This window comes from Falco biarmicus, chromosome 4 (genome assembly GCF_023638135.1).
Source record: "Falco biarmicus isolate bFalBia1 chromosome 4, bFalBia1.pri, whole genome shotgun sequence".
Classification (NCBI taxonomy): domain Eukaryota; kingdom Metazoa; phylum Chordata; class Aves; order Falconiformes; family Falconidae; genus Falco; species Falco biarmicus.
This window is the reverse complement of record NC_079291.1, coordinates 17,506,473-17,525,931: the sequence shown is the minus strand read 5'-3', so window position 1 is coordinate 17,525,931 and position 19,459 is coordinate 17,506,473. Positions and strand designations below refer to the sequence as shown.

General features: G+C 42.0%; 1 protein-coding gene across 3 annotated transcripts in view; it reads right to left on the bottom strand.

Annotated features, from left to right (window-relative positions):
• Positions 1-19,459, bottom strand: part of STAC (SH3 and cysteine rich domain) — a 74,825-nt gene that overhangs the window by 19,322 nt on the left and 36,044 nt on the right. For all 3 annotated transcript variants that reach the window (XM_056338025.1, XM_056338026.1, XM_056338027.1), the window contains exons 3-6: positions 9,611-9,711; positions 7,297-7,378; positions 5,446-5,561; positions 439-520 (exon numbers count right to left, since the gene is read on the bottom strand). In XM_056338025.1, the coding sequence (XP_056194000.1) occupies positions 439-520; positions 5,446-5,561; positions 7,297-7,378; positions 9,611-9,711 (381 nt within the window). The remainder of the gene's footprint in view (positions 1-438; positions 521-5,445; positions 5,562-7,296; positions 7,379-9,610; positions 9,712-19,459) is intronic.

Below are 19,459 nucleotides of genomic sequence, written 5' to 3'. Positions count from 1 at the left end.
TTCGTTCTGTTGAATATTTTACAGATATATGGGTATCATATGTCCCAAAGAGGTTATGGTATATAGAGACACATAGACAAGTCAAACACATGGAAAAGAAAGTATTGGTTTTGTTCCAGTTTGCCAACGTGGAAGTGACGCATATTAAGTGGTTAGCCTAAAGTCATGTTCATGAAGCATAGGAGACAGAGAATGGACCTGAACCTTGTCCAGTGTCAGGTCTGAACACAACAAATTCAGAAAACTGGTGGCTTGCATTTCACCTGAATGGCAAAAAAACATTCCCCACATTGTTGCACCAACTATATGCCCCACTCACCTCCCACTTTGAAAACCAGGATGCTGTTAAAACATGGACATGCCATAGAAAAACATCTGAAAGTGGTTGTAGGCAGGCCTGTACAGCTGAAGATGCTATCCAGGCCTGGCAGCACTCACCGCTGTTGCTGCGTTTCCTGCTTATGTCAAGGGTGCCTGCAGAGCCATCACCTTCCTCAGGAACTTCTGCCAGGTCAGCTGTCTGCAGGGACAGAAAGAGCAGATGAGATGGGATAAGCCAGAAAAAGTGAGCAGAGAGTGAAATAAGAGCACACAAGAGCCTCTGGAGAATGCAGTACTTGGGTGCTATCAGAGCAGAGCAAGTCAGCCTCATGGGATTGCAGAAAACATTGTGTCCGGTGATGCACAACCAATACTTCACAGGGAGCAGCGAAAGCCCAGAAAGACCTCCAGACCAAGTTTACGGGCTGCAGTACAGATACATTTCTTCAGTATAAAGTGAAGTGAAAGTTAAGGAACAAAGGATTATGTTAAACAGTGTGGGTTTCTGCATAAAATAGAAGAGGCTTGGGGGAATTTGTAGATCCTGCAGGTACAGCAAATAGCTACCTACCAAGGAGACTGGATATTATTTGAAACTATTGACTATCAATTTATTAACCCTAAATACATTAGTCAGTAAAATAACTGTAATGTAAGGGTAATTTTAATTCTGTTAACATGCTGCAAAGAAGGAGCTGGAGTGCGATGGAGCTGGTGAAGTCAGTCTTTAACTATCTGCCCTAACTTGCTTTTTACGTACTCATCCTGCTGGCATAGCTAGGGAAAAACAAAACTCAAATGTTGTTAGAATTACTATGATCTCTTATTTGTAGCATATTAATGTCAATCATGATTAGGGACCCATTGTTCTCGAATGTAGGAAAACATGGGATGACATAATCTCAAACCTCAGAAGTATACTCTGCGTAAGGCACCAGATTCCTTGGTCGGGTAGTCAGCTTCTCCGTGTATAGCCCGACAGGAACCAGGAGCTGCTCCAAACAACCCTGTCCGAATCTGACCTTACAGAACTTTAGTTTCTGAACTCTCTGCATGTGACTTCTTCTGGGTAAGACATTTTTGATAACCATAAAAACCCCAAACATTGAACTTGAGTCAGGTGCTCTCTCTAATCTGAAGAACTGTAAACCTTTATATGTTCCTAAGTTTCATTTATTTCTTGTTAACAGGATTTTGAGACATGTGGAAGGATTTAACTTCATTATTCCATCACACTTTATAATTGTACTGTACACATAGCTCTGCTTATTGCTTTGCAGACCTTTGCCTGCATTACAGGGAGAAAAGCCAAACTAGGAACATTTGCTACTTTTGTTTAGGGAGCACAAAATCCAAATTGCTTTATACATTTTTATAAGTTTTTTCCCTTCTACTAGTGTTGAAAACAAAACTTTTTTAGAATGTACTTCAAAAATTTTATTGCCCCTGTCTAGTACTTTCCTAGCTACTTCTCCATCCAAAGATTCTAATGAAAAAAGAGGTTAAAAGTAGATTCATGCTACAGGTATCTGGTGGTTATCTTGTTTCCTTTGCTATTTTAAGAACCTTCTACTTTTACTGCTCTCTTATGCCTGGTTTTTAGACTCAGCCTTTTGCAGCAGGTTATGCTTGTATTGCATCTTGCACAAAGGGGTCAGCTCTGGGTGAGAAGGCACTGACATAGCCGTGCTAACGCAGAGTCAGTGTAGAGCATATCTAGGGATTTCTAGTTGCTGGGTGGGGAAGGGAAAGACTGGCTTTGTTGGCTCATTGCTGCAGCATGTTCTTCAGTCTTCATAGACTAGCTTCCTAATTGCTGATTAGTTTCACATTTGGGTGGGTACTAGTGCTTACAGGATGTGCAGTGACTGCCTCCTCAGTCTATACCTCATCCAAAATCTCCTGAAGTATCTCAGTTACTTTTAATGATTTTTCAGTCAACAGCTAGATAACAAATGGTCTAATAGAAATGACAGAGGTGCAAAGCTGTTTTTGGGAGGAGCTGATCCACGAAAAGCTAACAAGAACTGGAATTACATTTACATCACCTCAAGTGACTTTCTGTAAAATGTGGGTTGCAGAAGCACATTTTTTAAGGAAGCAGTAGGTAGTAAATCTGGAGCATATGGCCACTTTCTTTTATGGGAAATGCAGAATCCGGGCTGAAAAATCACAGTGGGTGCGTCCACACTGCTCCGTCATGTTAAAAATACCTCGACTAGTTCAGAGCAAGACTGTTATCTCTACTCTGTGCAGAAACATGAACTGCAGTCCTGGAAGCTTGCATGGATGTAGAAGGAAGGCATGGCTCCTAGGCTAGTCGCTTTTGCTTTCAAGTACCTTCAGAAGCAGCAGCTAGGCTGCTTTGACCCAGAGCTAGCCCTTTGACAGCTTGGACACACCTGCGAGGTGAGGTAGGATCCCTGGTGTCACGTCCCTGGTTTGGTGACATGGCAGAACCTTGAAGCACTCCCCAGCTCCCAGGGCTGGGGCATATCCCAGCCACAAAGCCCCTGTGCTGCTATGAGCCTCACAGCTGCATTGCTGCTTCTGCTTGGAGAGGAGCAGAGCAGCACGGAAGTGAGGACCACTGGGGAAAGGTCACTACTACTAGCTCACATTCTCTAGTGCATTTTCACCTGGGCTGTAGATGCTCTGTGTCACCTCCCTGCTCTGGTCACTGGTCGGTGCCTGCTCCTGGGTCACTCATCACAGCTGTAAAGCTCCATGGCCCCATCACTTGGATCAGGGTTGTGCCTGCCCCTGTTTTTTATCCTTATCTCAATCCACAGGCTTGCACTGGCAAAAGTGATGTTTTCACATGTCTGTTTATTCAGGTCTCTAATATCTTCTATTTTCTGCACACTGACACGTTAAATTCTCTCTCAGCCTCAATACCCTGAAGAAATTCCCATAATGAACTTGCATTCCTCATTCTATACCCACACCCCACCTAGTTATGATCAGCTCCCTAGGGCAAGCTGACACAGCATTCGTGATTTCTACGCTTGAGTTGTCATTTATAATTCAACAGATTGTTTTATTGATTTAGAAAGCAATAATTACATTTGTAGAACTTCTGTTTCAATGTAAATTAAATAATTGAAAGAAAGAACTGTAATTGCCATGTGGCAGTTCTAGAGTCATTTTGGGTTTTAAAAAAGAATGGAAGCCACCAAATTCCTTTTAAGGGACAAACAAGGATGGATAGAGTACATGTCCTTTAATAACTCCCTTGGAGATTTCACTTTGTTCTCATTTAAATTTGTCTGCCTTGTTTCCCACCTGGCACAAACGGGCATCTGTTTAGAGGTCCCCTATACACCTGAGGTTACAGTCGAGCCACGTGAGTAAGCATACATTCAAGTGCCAGGCAGATGTTTTACCTAACATATACAGATATTAGCACAACTTTAAATTAAACATATAAGTATTTGCTATGAGGCTGGGACACCAAGTCTCATTATGTCTCTGTGCCTGGTGGTTTTTATTCTGAGGCGAGTGCAGGAGAGATTGTCAGATAATGTGAGTCTGATTTTTAGACCTGACAATCAGCTTTAGCCTCCAGAGTATTCAGGTGTGGATTGGTTTTTTGGGTTTTTCTTTCTGGCAGGGGAGTGGAGTGGGGAGGATCTTGGGGAAAAAAGGAGACCCTCAAGCATAGGCTTAAGTGCCCATTTATGAGAGGTGAGAGACATATTCATGAGAACATGAAAGACATGTTCTTTCAACACTATGAATGAGCTTCTGATCTCATGGGGCCCAACCATTTTGGAAAACCCAGTTCTATAAGGAAGAAATTAGTAATTGTTACTGTTGAACTAGGTATGGATTTAGAAAAGACAGAGCTAAGAGAACTATTGTTTCACTTGTCCTCCTTCTCCAGCTCTTCTGCCACGATCATGAAGAAAGTGACTTTTATGATAGGAGGGAGTGAATGACAAAGATTAACATGAAAGTGAAAATCTCCCTGTGTGGATCCAACAGGCTGAGTCCCCTGCCTGTATCTGGGTGTTGAGAGGAAAACTCAAATTGGTGATGCCTCCTTCCTGAATCTACACCGGGCAAATGTGAAGGTGTCAGTCCCACGCCTTGTTGCAGGACCAGTGCCTTAACTTTTTCTGGGTTTGTACTGTGGAGCTCGTACTTTTAAATCTAGGCTCTGAGGACTCCAGCCCATCTCTATCGCTTGAATAAAGGGTAAATGCCCACCATCAACAACAGGCAGTATGCATCTAGTACAGCACAACAGTTAAATATCTCTGTTCGACTTTTACACAGATATGCAAAATCAAAAGAATATAATTTTTTTTTCCAATCTGATAAAAGAAGATTATTAATTTAATTTGTATTTTTCTCTTTTTCTCAAGAGTCATCGAAAAGATATATAAAACCTGAGTTTGCAAAAATAACACGTTTTCTTGTCAGCAGGTTCAGGAAGGTGATTCTCCCCCTCTACTCTGCTCTTGTGGGACCCCACCTGGAGTACTGTGTCCAGCTCTGGGGCCAGCAACATAAGAAGGACATGGACCTGTTGGACCAAGTCCAGAGGAGGGCCACAAAGATGATGGGAGGGCTGGAACACCTCTCCTGTGAAGACAGGCTGAGGGTTTGGGGTGTTCAGCCTGGAGAAAAGAAGGCTCTGGGGAGACCTTATAGCAGCTTCTGGTACCTAAAGGGGGCCTACAGGAAAGCTGGAGAGGGACTTTTTACAAGGGCATGTAGTGATAGGGCAAGGGGCAATGGCTTTAAACTGCAAGAGGGTAGATTCAGATTAGGTATTAGGAAGAAGTTCTTTACTGTGAGGGTGGTGAGGCACTGGCACAGGCTGCCCAGAGCAGCTGTGGATGCCCCATCCCTGGCAGTGTTCAAGGCCAGGCTGGATGGGGCTTTGAGCAACCTGGGCTAGTGGAAGGTGTCTCTGCCCATGGCAGGGAGGTTGAAACTAGATGATCTTTAAGGTCGCTTCCAACCCAAACCATTCTGTGATTTTGGAAGCTGAGAGATCCCCACCCCCCTCCCCGGTTGAAACACAAGTTTTATGAACATTGATACAAACTCCTGTGAATGAGTAAATCTGTTGCTCCTCCAGAAAGAAATGGGAAAAAGATGTGGGGTACTTACAGAGTTCCTGTTGGGAGAGTCAGACCCACTTCCAGAACTGCTTTTTTTGGTTTTCTGGGCTAAGGATGTCCCAAAGCGGAGGGTTTCATATACCGGGTCAACCTTATTTCCACAGGCTGCAACAGAAGGAGCAAAACATGCATCAATCCCTTGAAACCAGTCATGTTCCTGTTCCACTTGGAGAAACACCTGCCTCTACCAACATGCTAGGCTATATGCTTAGGCACAAGTTGAGAGACTATCCTGATAAAAAGTGTTTAACATAGTGAAAGTGGCTTTTGCTATCCATTTTCTGCTGCCTCTCTACTCCCATAAATATTGTCCTCCCCTCATACAGGCTCTGCGGGTCCCAGCCATTGCTTTGTCTCTCCCCACCTGCCATCCTCCTTCTTTAATCACCACTGATGCTGCCTACTCTGAGGTAAGCAAGGCAAAGTACCGGGAGGCTTTAATCAATGTTTGCTCCCTATTCCTACCACTGACCTCTTGGACTGCTCTCAACAGTAGATGCTTGAAGGGAAAAACCTTGCATTGTGCCTGAGTGTCCTTGTGGTACGGGTGAACCATCTCCTTTATCCATCTACCCTCACAATGTTCCTACTTGGCTCATGTGGATCTTCCTTGAAAGGTACTGATGGCCTTACTGCAGGGACACATGGCTTGGAGGTAGGCATGAGTAGGGACCTGCTCTTGGAATGTGCTCGAAGTTGCTCAGCTCAGTCTAGGTGTAGACAGAAAGGCCACTATCCCCACTGGCAAATGTCTGTTCAAGTCTTGCTTCCACTCCCCCTCATAGTTGGCCCCAAAAGTCATCTCCCATGGCAGAGAAATGGATGTCTCCTTCAACTGGCATGAGCAAATTCGGTTCAAACTCTCTTCTACATACTGCATTATTAGACCTCGGCTTCCCTTACAGTACAAGGCAGTAGATGTGGAGAATACAGTACATTTGTAGCACTACTTAGAAGGAGGGAATTTTTGGGCAAAGTACTGACAAAATACACGGGATTTTGATGAGAGCAAAGCACACCACATTTTTTAGCCAGTTTGCTCAAAATGTTTCTATTACTTCTGACAAAACTGGAAGGTGTTTTTTTTAGAAATAGAACCATAGATGAGATCCATGTAACATACTATTTATTTTTTTTTTTTAAGCTGCCAGAACCAACAAAGCAAATGTCCTCAGAGAAGTAATTTAAAACTGACTGCCTAATTTTGGCTTTCATTTTTTGTACTGCCAGGCTTACCTGGTCAGAGGACTGGTGGGGAAAATTATTTTCCAGAATGAACTCAACTTCTCCATTTCAAAAATGTTTCTTTTCAGGAATTTGGTGTTACAGAGAGCAGAATCTGGTCTATTAAATGCCTATACACACTCAGGCAACGTGTAGGCATGGTTAATAAAAATACAAGGAAAGTAAGAAGTGTGGGTGAAAAAGGATAGGAATCAAGCAACACCCCTCCAAAGCCAGACCAGTGGTTTGAATGCCTCCTGATGTTTTGATCTCTGTCATTTACCTGGTTCTTCCCAGCTCAGACCTTCACCTCAATGTTCCAGTGTTTCTTCCCTTTTAACTTCCTACCTTGATCTCAGGTAGTTATTATTATAAACAGGGTAATTTTTAAGAGATTATGTGAACGGGGGTTTGAGCAAAACACACAATAAACACACCCTCTCCTCTTCCAGCTTTGTATCTTTGAAGTGGTCCTTTCCTGAGATGGCAGAAGGACATCCAGTCACTGAAAGGAGCTGGAAGGCTGCTGAGGGTAAATACCATGGCTGGAAGTCTGCCGCTGCTGTTGCAGAGCACTGCCAATGGAAGACTGAACAGAAAAGCAATCACAACCTACCAATAGGCATCACTTCTTTGATGCAGCCAAACTGTTCATGAATGAGTAGTGGTGAGCTGTAGTACCGTCGAAATCCCTTTGGCTGGAGGGAGAGAAAGCAAAAGCAAGTGAAGTGCATTGCTGTCATGACTGACAGTAGAAACAACCTCAGCTCTTTGGCTAGCGGTGTAACAGTGTAACAAGGCTAGAAATTTGCTCCTGTTGTTGAGTCGGTATGGGGTTTAGAGATCAGGGGTTTATTTGATTTTTCTCCTGGAAAAAACCTCACAATTTCCCGTACTTATGTGGAAGGAGGGGCTCATATTCAGCTCCCCTTTGTCTTACACAAAAGCAGCACTAATTAATTGCAGGAGAAGTGCTGAATCATTAGAGGTTCTGGGAAGTTTCCCCTCTCCCTTTTTTCTTATATAATGTGAATTTGCATTGTTTTGTATTTGCAAAACATGCGCCTATCCTTCCCCACACTAACTCCAAATACTCTTGTTTCCATACATGCACTTATGAAACCCAAGGAATCTAGAGCCTTTCTATAGGTTTTTCCAAGGGTTGCTGCTGACTGATTTTTTCTTTTTTCTTCTTTTTTGTCTTGTAAGGTCAAAAAACTGCCTAACTCGTCAACAGATGTCTCCTCAATGTCCACTTGTAGAGAAACACAGTATAAAAGCTAAAGCTATAGCATTAAAGAATATCACAATATGGCAAATAATGGTGCCCCGTACCACTCGAAAAACCATTCTTAGAAGGTTAGACATTTCCTACGACCTCTCTATTTACTCACTTAGCTAGCAAATGTGTCAGGCAAAGGCTAAGTACCTCAAATGAAGGTGCTAACATCTAAATCTTTGGAAATGCCCTTCAAGGTGTCAGAGATTCACAGATGGGCTCTCAGCTTTCTAATCTTTGCAGGCTTTAAGAACTTCCAGTCGCTGTGAGTAAAGCCTCGTGGAGATGTGCATATTTTCCATATCCTATGTTCAGTATACGTCAAAAAACCAATAGACAACTAGTTCTTTTGCTAATGAGCTGCAGTATAGATTAGAAGGAATGAGGGGATTGATAAATTTGGTTTCTTAGATGAATAATTCCAGATTCTCTAGCCTTAGTTTGCTCCCAAACTGATTCAGATACAACATCAGCTTATGAAACACCTGTGACTTTGCTGAATGACTTTCTGCTGTAAATCTGGCCGCTACTTTTCCACTTTGGTAAACTGTTGACCACCAGAGCTGAGGCTGGAATCAAGAAATACTTGAAACAACTCATATGATTTAGTACTTGGCTTGTCCAGGGCTTGCAGTGGGGTCATTCAGCTCCTCACAGACCAACTTCCTATACCAGAATGCCTCACACGAGGACAGCGATTATGGTTTGAAGGCATAAAGATTTGCATCAGGTGTATAAACAACAACAGCTTTCACTGAATACTCTTGGAGAGAAAAGATTTTTCCCATGAAAGATGGGTTTTGTGGCCCTTTTGAAGTCAATGCTTGCATTTTTTCATCATTTAACACAGTGAAACTCTTTGGGTTTAGCTCATATTTGTTTCAGGTTGCAACAAATCCGAGAACATCTGAAACATGAACATATGTATACAGTTTTCATATTCCAAATGGTCATTTTCCCAAGTTCTTTTTCCAAAATAACCAAAAGAACCATATTCCCATTAAAAGTTGTTGAGCTGGGTTACAATCATCTCAAACACAGTGGCCTGCCTTCACCAATAATGAGAATTTGCTGCTCAAAATGTGACCCAAGCACTAAGGTCCTGCGTCTATCCAGAGGCAGGTCTCCTCCCAGCCTCTCCTACTGAGAAACTGCTTCAGACTCTGTAGTATCTCACTGTGAAATATCCTTTGGTTTTCTTTTTAAGATGAATTATAGTTTTCCTTCGAGCCCTAGCAGTGGAAAAGCCAATAAAACATAACTTGAAGGATTTTTCATTTGTTAAACTATATCAAAATATTTTGGCTAATTTATAGCATTTCTTGAGAGATTTACGCTACACCAAGAACAGTTTAAATCAAGTGAATTAATTCTGTTATTTAGCTAAATCTGGATTATGTAGTTATTTTCACATCCACGAAGCCCACCGGATTTTGCATTTCATTTTTGTTCAGGTTTTTGAGTAGCAGCAATTGCCCAAACTGGTAACAGGGCACCACCTGGCTTTGCTTTCCCAGCCTCAGTGAAGTGGCCTGGCATCAGTTCTGCCAACGCACCAGCTGAATGCCAGCCAGGGGGCCAGGCACACAAAGTGGCTCCAGCACAAACTGTTGCCTCCCACTGCACTTGCTGCCCTGAGCTGCTCACTTACCAGCTTGCCCATGCAACGCTGTTGTCCAATACTGTCTGCGCACTTGTGGTGGATGCTCATCTTACAAGCCTTACAGCGCAGTCCGTGCTTAGTGTTTGTCCCTGTGAAATGCACGGCAATGATTTAATTAGACAAAATCAATAGTTTCCATGCGTTTAACGAACGACCTGAAAGAACCGATGGGGAGGTCAGCTGCAGTAAAGTAAATATTGACAGCATTCTTCACTTTGCCTGATTTTATTCATATACATTTATACATGCATTTTCCTTATCGTCTCTCAATTTTAGGCATTTATGCCCCAGGCCCTTTCTTAGGCTCTTGCTGCCTTTAGATATATATTGGATTATGCTCTGTTGTATAGTAGTCTTATCAGTGATGTCTCTGCCTCATGAATAGCAACCAAAATCCCTTTGCTGTTTTGAAAGGACTTGGCCTGAGAGCCGTGCATGGCTGAGTGAGCCACTGAAGGAGCAGCCAGGCTCTGGAGCTGCCCTGGGGAGCCAGGCCATCAGTGGAGGGCCAGGTTTTGCAGATGAGAGGTATCTCCTGGGCTGGGTGAGAAGGCTAAGCCATCTCCCTTTACCATCGCCTGCCCACGTACCCGGGAACTACTGCTGTCACCTCCCTGGGCCAGTGCTGGGAAGGTGCAGGAGGGACTCCTTGCACATCCCTGGGTGGGACAGTAAGAATGCCATGGGTCTGACCTTGCTTTCCTTCACTGGCAGTGAAAAAGTTCAGTGCATCAGGTAGGGGAACTCCAGGGGAAATTTTGCCTTACAGAAGCAGTCTTCTCCCACTTGGGAACAGTAGCTCTGCATTATCTTCAACGTCAACCTACTCTTAAGTGAGAGAACCAAGTCTGTTTGCTTCCAGGCAAAACCACCCTTATTCGAACACTCATAAGACTTCCTAAACTACGCAGAAGCAGTTAGACTATGGCAACTCTTTTGTCCCCACAGGACTGTTTAAATGGAATGAGTAAACAACATGTCAGTTCATTATCATCTACTGCGAGAGTGAGTAAGAAAAAAGGTAGTAAAAAAACCCCCCAAAACTCTTGACATTTTAACTAGCCCTCATTAGTCACACGTGATAGTAATATTAGTCAGAAGGATCCTACATCTGAAAGTACTCATGTAGCTTTTGGTTATTTGAGTAGTCAACGCCATGTACATGCTGTTGACTTTCATTCAGGTAATTGCTGTGTCTGAAAGAAGCACTTCAGGGAAGGGCTCATCAATTCGGTGACAAAACCTGAGCCTTAACAGGACTGTTTTCAGGGAAAAAGGTTCCTGAAGTGGCCACTTTCAAGCCAGATCAAGGCAGGCTGGAGCAGCTAGGGGTGGCTGCAGCATGCCTGGCTCAGATGCTTCACTTGTGGGCTTCTTGTAGGACAGAGAACCAACAACCTCCCTGCCTTCCTCCTGAGACTGTTGGAAGACAAGAACTGAATGGGGCTGAATGTGTGGTGCACCCCAGGGATGCCCATGGAACAGGGTCAGCATCTGCTCGGCGCCTCTCAGCCCCCTCTCAGTACGTGCAGACATCTAGCCTCATTCCTGGGGTCTTTTTTTCCTAGTACACACAGGATTTACTAGAAGAACACATCCTTGGTTTTATTTTTTCCCCATGCACAGCTCCACTTGTATTACTGTGCTGTGAGGTTTTTTTCAGTTATAGTTTCTTTTCAATAACACATACTCAAACTAATATTGATGTCTGTGGCTTTGTGCTTTTATTACTGATGCTGAAATGCTGAATCACCGTTCCTGATGGTCAACGACTGACACAGTGAGAGAACAGGGCTTTCTCCACATTTTAGTATTATATTTATAAGGTGGAATGTAAAAAAGGAAAACAGCATCATGCTTTGCCTATAGAACACGTATTTAGTGTCAGTGCTTACACTAGATCTAATTCTCCTCTTACACTGTTCTGCACTGGCATAGCTCTCACCTGCTTTACCAAGTTACTTCAGAGATTCAGCTGAAAAGGCAGGCAGGCTCACAGTCCTTTCTGCTGGCTGTGTTACGCTCTTCCAGACATTTTAATATTAACATTACAAGGTGGATATTGGGCTTTACATGTTATAGCCATGTGATCACAGAAGATACACATTTACCAATATAACTGCGTATCCAAATGACATGGAAAATGAATGTAAATTGTCTGTGTTATTTTCAAAAATCAAAACCCAGCTTCTTCAGAACAGAAATCTGTGGTCATGTGAAAATGAGTAAGACAAAGTACAGATGAGCAACACTGTATTTCTATTGCTGAATGCCATTTGTTACCTGTGGGTAGGTAAGTAGTGGCTTCAAAGAGAGGAAAAGTATTTCAATCACACACTTGAGTCTACAAGAAGTCTTTGTAAATTGAAATGAAATTCCCTCTAACTACCAAAAGCTTTCGTCTTTTAATTCCTTGTCATTTCTAACTACATGGTTTACTGTGGGACTAGGCAGCTTGGAAATGATTTGCATGTATCTCCCTGCCTCTTGCTGAGTTATAACTAAAGGGCTTAAAGAAGCAGCATTTATACTGTATTTACATTTAACTACAATATCTCAAGCTCTGTAAATGGCATTTCTGCAAGACCCATTTTCTTTTTTCCCCAGGATAATGCTTTCTTCTTCAGTTTCTGATCTCCATCACACTAAATCAAACCTCCTCAGAGAATCATGACTAAGCTATTTCAAAACTGCACACCAGAAATTAGACAACTAGATATTGGCAATGTATCTGACCCAACAGCTCCTGAGATTCAGAACTGAGGCAGAGCAACAGCTCACATTATGGAAAACATATGGAAAACATTTGGTATAGGTTTAAATGGGACCAGGGTTTGACCTGTTGCATCAGGTTGTGGCCTCCCATGTAGGCAAGCTTGTTGACTTTACAGTTGCCTGAAAGGAGCTGGTTTTGGAAGGCATCCTGGTAATTTGAAATGGGGAAAAAGCAGGTAGAACATGGATCTGGCAAACCAGCTATGTAAAGCTGAGCAAGTACGTTGAGAGGCCTACAGTTATTCTAGTATAAGAGAATATTTGATTATGGCTATAGTAGTGGCACAGGATATAGCAATGTGTTGAAACATTATTTGCCAATAAATTCCCCCAGAGAGCGTGAGAAAGCTAGCAATTTGGTCTGCACATACACTAAATAGTAGAATTTAAGTGGTATTAATGACTAAAAGTAAAAAATTATGACAATGACAACAACAACAATAATAGTAATAATAGCAACACTATAATGCGGCAGATTATTTGAAGGGAATTTGCATAATTTCACTTATCTGCCATAAGGTACCAGGGGTTGTTTGAATTTTAAAGCCTCTCTGTGGTGTTCTTATTCCCTCTAGGTTAATCTTTCTGTAGACAGAAGCATGGGGAAGGGGGAGAGTAAGGAGCGAGTTCACATTTGGGATGGCCACAGCAGTGTCTGGAAGGGGCAGTGTTACTGCAGAAGTAGTAAAGTCTGGGATACTAAAACATTCTCTGCAGGGATTTCTGCTGAATATATTCTGATGACCTGCAAGCCCAACCATCACTGTCTTGTCTGCTTCCTGCCCCAGCTATTTAAGCTGACAGCCTGATTGCAGCCTACCATTTATTCCCACTAGCAAATTTTCCCTATGCCAACCTTAAAGCACAGCTGGAAGCTACTGGTATAAAGTACTCACTGAAATGTCTTAGTCCAACTGGAATCATTTCGAATTTGTGGTGGATCAGAAATAGAGGCACTAAAAGCTTAACAAACAAGCTGAAGTTGGAGTACCCTAATTACTTTTTGCTCTGGTATTCATTCAAAGGGGGAGTAGACTAACAGCTTTGATTGACTCCTTGCTATTACCTTCAAAAAGTAATCATCCCTCCCACTCTCTTCTCCTAAGACCCTTACTAAGGTTACTTAATCAAATTGTTAAATGCTGAGCATGCCAGAACAAAGGTTTCGCTCAGCCGCTTTTTGATTGCAATCTAGGGATGTGATTGTAACTATTTTTATTCAAGACACACTTTGCTCACTGAACAGGGCGGACAGTGTTCAATGAATGGGCAGCTCTATTCAATACACCTTTTATGTGTGTCCTTAAGCATCATCTCTTGAGTACCATATTATCCTAATTCCAAATGGAAGGTGATTAATAGCCTCATGGGCTTTCTTATGGGCTCACTGTCTTTGTCTCTTTATGCCTTGCAATATGAGCATGTTTGCCAGAACTTGGATGGGATGGCTCACATTTGAGAGACTAATGGGTAAAACTGTCAGAGGTGTCACTGATATGGCACTATTTGATCCAGATTCTGGAGTTTAAGTTGTAAAAATTGCAAGCTTCTAAAACCGGGCATTTAGAATGGAAAGTACTGGAAATGTTTGACTGCCCTGTAATGCCTGTAAACATAATTGTCAATGTGGTTGTGAAATTCATATAAAAAACCCCCACTCACAATTACATTTGCACATATGTCCTCTGTGTCCTATGTATTTATGTATCTATTATTTCACAGTCTGTAAAGGCTGGTATTCTTTTTGCAAATGAAAAAGCCAAAACTGACAAAAGAAAAAGTGTTTCACCGGAAGCAAATAAGGAAATTTGATGTCAGATATACCTGAGTAGCTCTTAAATAAACTTACAAATGAGGTTCTGCCACAGTCATTTTCTTCAGACACAAGCTAATGCATCCAGACACCCAGCACTGGAAGGATGCGCTGTTTTGAGAAGCAGGTCATGTTTAATAATGCCTTGCTAGAAACACTTTACGACTGGGTCAGCTCCCATTTGAATGTCTAAACCAACGGCTAGGTTTTCCAGAACAGCCATGGAAAATAGAGGCATAAACTGTTCTGATAATCTGACCTTAAATACTACCAAAACGCCACACTGCATCGCTTTTGTAAATCTAAGCCTTTTTTGAGGAAGTCTAAATGGAAAGAGAACACCTCAATATAGGTGAATGGAAAGGTTTGGAGGCAGCGAGGGACAGAGATGGGGCAGAATCTGATTCCCAGTCTTTATGTCTGTCTCTCCTCTAAAAATAATTTAGTAACTACTCTGCATTTCAGGAAAGTGACATTTATCTTAAGGAATGCAAAGGAATTGTTTGTCACACACATGAGAAGGGAACGTTTATCACCCTCTTAGCCAGCACCACTACAGCCGCAGCACCATTAGTTGGTGTTTTTTGCCTGTTGTTTTGAGGCTCAACATAAGATTAACAGCTAGAGAGGGAGAACGAGCCCTACAGCCTGGAGAAATTGGAAAGAAAACCGCAGATTTTAGTAATGACATGATGTTATGCTAACTGTATAAAGGTAACTATATTAGGCATTTGTGCCAAAGTGGGGAAAAGAAAAGGATAGCATAAAAAGATTCAGGTCTATAAAAGAAAGAAAGAAAAAGACATATAGAGACTGTCACCTCCAACTAATCCAGCTATGACCCAACAACTACCTTGTATCATTCCAGCTGAAAGGAAAATGCCAGTCAGAAATTGTTTTGATTTAAAACTTTAAGAAATAAATACATTTTAAATTACTTATTTTTCCGTAGAACAACTTCTGCTGTGGGAAGCTGATAAAAATAATAAGTGCCTTACCCCTTCCTCCCCAAGCACATTTACAATTGTGACCAGAAATTTATCTCCATGCTGGAATTTATGGGAAATGGAGAATTTTAAGCAAGCTGGGCCAGTATTGAAGCAGCTAAGGGTATAGGATATCACCTTAGAAAGAGAGAGATAAGTCCCTGAAATGGCACTGGTGCCCTTGCAGTCATATCTATGTATTTGAGCAACCTTCTCTCCTGCCCCCTTCTTAATTTTTAATCAATTGTTTTTGTGTAAAAACTGTGATGGTGAAAGGGAGAGTATCTTTAAAAATTCCTCTACGGCTACTGCCTGCCTCCATGTCTGGCTGCTGCTGGACAAGCGCTCACCCTCCTCCTTCCCCTGCTCTGCTTCAGTCAAGAGTTGGTAGATCAGTGAATGGCATTTGCCACAGAGGACGTCCACACCCCACTTAAAAATCTTGAGCCTAGTTCCCCTAAATCATTAGGTTTGCAGGGGTGAGCTGGGCATCCCTTTGCTTGCCCTTCTTTGTCCTTCAGCCTCCTCAAGTGCCCCCCTCTACCTCAGGAATTTCCCCCTTTCTCTGCCCTAATACCTGGCACCCTCCTGCTTCTTTTTTTTTAGCTGATGCTGGGACCCCATTGCCTGCCCCAGCTGACATCATGGAGATGACAGAGGCACAGGTCCTCACCTGGTCATCAGGCGAGCTATAGTTAAACCCGAACCCAGATTTCCCCAGCCAGCCTAGATGGTTTGCCGTTAGAAGCCATTGCCATATGCAGTGCCTGACTGATAACACAAGCTGATGGATGCACAGTTGCCTTGTATGTTGACTGATACATAAATATTCACCTCACATAAAATTACCAGAACTATTAGCAATTCTGCCATTGCACTTCCCACTGCCAAATACAGGACCGAATGGATTGTTCAAAAAAGTAATCAAAAGAGAACATAATAATTTTGCGGTCTGCTGTATGTTGTTCCTAACTGGCCCACAGATAAATGTATTATGGCAGCTCTTGGCTTTGTCTTTTTGATGATTCAAAAGGATCAATGTTCTTTTTTTAAGGAGATGAAACGGCCCTTTACAGATACTTTTCTCTTTTGACCTGACTCAATATTCTACACTTACTCGAACATTGTGGCAAAGGCACTCTATGGATGAACGACAGGAGCATACAATGAAAAAGTTCAAAACATACAGAGAAAACTAGGCAAAAATCTGGTTTAGGCAGCATGGGATTGACTTCAAAGGTCTTTAATAGGGGGTGGATAGGTTGTGTTGGTTTTTTTGTGTGTTTTTGTTGCTGTTTTCTTTTGTTGTTTGTTTTTATGGTCAAATCTACCAGTTCAAAATGTGCAGAGTTGTGGGCAGGCTAAGTCAGTAGCTGCTTGGGATGGGGGTACACTGTACAGGGACATTCAACAACATGTGGGAGCTAGAAGAGGAACCCTCCATTTGGGACCAAGCTGCCAAGTCTGGACTTGACACCTGGACTGGCTGGAGTTACCTGTTACCCTGAGTCCACCTTGTGTCTGTCTAAACCAAATGGGTGTGAGGAGAAGTTAGGAGTCATATATTTACATTCTGTACAATAGGACTTGATGGCCAACCATGGTACCTGTCCCACCAAATTAATATATTTCAGGTTAGATGTTACTGAGAGGTGTGGGTCTGTTTGAGTGCCTACCCCAACCCAATTTCCCCATCACAATATCCGATGTTTAAATAGCAAAGTTGCCTTGCATGTAGGCAGGCTACAAAACAGTGCATAACATTAGAACTAGCGACATAGTTTTCTTTAGAAACGACATGCTGAGAAAAAACTGAGGCAGTAATAGGCAGGTTTTTCTTTAAGGCTGTTACAGAGAAGAAAAATATCCCTGCTAAAATAAAGTCCTTTCTAACTTCATGGTTTTAAAACATACATATCAGGGAAAGGAAATGCCTTTAGCCCTCTTACAAATCTACTCTGTAACTCCTTGACAAAGAACTTCCAATGCTGCCAGACCTTTTATTCTGTCGTTCAGGAACAATGAGACTTACTTAAAATGCAAATAGGCCTTTCCTGTCTTTAAGTGCAAAAAGGATTCTCATTCTTGATGCCTGGTGATCAGAAGATGATGAAACTCACTGCCCTGTGCTGAAAAATTTGACCACAAGAGGGTTTTTTTGCAATGCGCTTTTCACATATTCAGCAGCTTTGCTATAAATGTCTGTCCCTGAAAGGAAATATCCACCTCCGTGCTTCTTAAAATATCATCTCAGGTTTTTGATCATCTAAATGTTAATTAAGATGCTGGAATGCCATGATAAATAAACTAACAACTAACTGTTATTGAAAGTCCAAGTCCTCTAAAACCCGAACATGATAAACCATATCTAACGTCCTTTAAACGAACTGACACTGCTATCTCCACACCTGCTTTTCCAGACAATTTTATAGACAATTTCCTAGATTGCGGAGCCTGTAATTTCAGATCTTTGCACAGGCTTGCTTTGCTGAGAAGAAAAATAGCTCAAAGAAGGTGGATATAGACTTGCCTATGGGAGGTGATGCTGAACGGCTCCAGAGATGATGATGGTACCAGAGCTGAACAGGACAAAAAAACATGAAGAAATTAAACCTGGTGTGGTGTCCCAAAGGAGGATAAGCAGATGGTCTTGGTTTCAGTAAAATTAGTAAACACAGTGTGTTCAGTAACTCTTCTTAAGATGAAGATAATGAAAGCCAGATTTCAAACAAGATCTCCCTGTTGTCAGGCTTAGGTATTTGTACCTATGTTCTTACATGTGTCGAAATGAAAAGCCATTCAGTTAAAGCCTTTATTTTGTGTTTTGAGATGCTTTGAAAAAGAAGTTGAATTTTGTATGGCCACTTTTATATGCCAAAATTTTGATCTTTCAAGGGCCTTGTACTATTATAGAGGAGTTAAAAAATGGAAAACCAACATCTGAACAAAAACTATGCTGGGAAATGAAGAACAGGGCTCTGGGCTTGCTGAAAGCATGGGAAAAGAGTTATGAAACAAAAGAACAGTCTGCCCTCAGCAAAGGGATTTAATATCCTCTCTGGTCTGCTAATGGGTTTTTAACATTGCCTGTTGCTTACAGAGCTCCATCACCAATGAGCTTGAAATGAGAGGCTGCTACATGCCAGGAGGTTAGAACAATCAATTAAGACTGAAAGTTTTAGTTCAAAAATACGCCTGATATGTAAATAGTCACTTACTCTCTGGCCTTCTGCTGTTGCAAACTTGCTGAGGTTTTTGGCTCTTTCCTCCTGCAGCAAAAATGTTCCCTCATCAGTGCAACCTCTCGTTGTTCCTGGTCTTTGTTAGCACAGACTGGCAGTGGTGGGCCTCGCATATGAAATGCTGGTGTGTGACTCACCATGGCCACCAGTGCCCTCTCTCCCTCTTCCGCCCATTTCCCAGTAGCTAGTGATGGAGCTGGAGAGTGGAGCAACAGAAGATGATGACACGTGACTCCACCTAAAAATCTAGTGCATGGCCAGGATCTGGCCACACACAGGCTTCTGCTCTGAAGCTGTTTCTTCCCTTGGATCACACATAGTTGAGGACTTCATCAGAAGCTACAGGTGTGTCAGCATGATTTGCTCAGACTAGAGATGATCCAGGGCACCGCTGTTATTAACTGACTGGGCAGTTGTACCAGTTTGGTGGAATCAGTTTTGAGGGAAGTTATTTTTACAGTTAATCACAATGTGTTGCTTCTTCACAGAATTTTACAATCACATTTTATAACAAAGAGTTTCAGTTTCTTATCCACAGCAGCCTTGAAAACAAATAATTAAATGGGAAATGTGGAAAAACATTGAAACAAAACTTTTCAATGCAAGTGTAATTTTTTTTTTTTTTTTTTTCCACAAATAGTTACTGATTTCAGTGAAATCACACAAGTTGGGCAGAAAAACACTTTTTTTTACTACTGTCATCTGCTCAAAGAGGCAATCTCAGCCTTCACTGTTACAACCTGAGAGAATTTAATACTTGACACATATCAATGCTGGCCTAAAGCACACCTACAAGTACACTTCCACGGGGCATCAATCATTGTTTAAGTTTCTGACAAATAATTGTACAAAAGTTTCTGCAGCCCAGTAATGCAAAAGGAGTATTACTTGCCTAGGGGTCAATCTGGGGAGCAAAAAACATGGACATTAAGCTCAAATTTTACTTTGTTTCTATACTTTTAAATCATTAAAACAAAAATACCAAATATCTGCTAACGTGTTGTCTACCAACATAAATAAT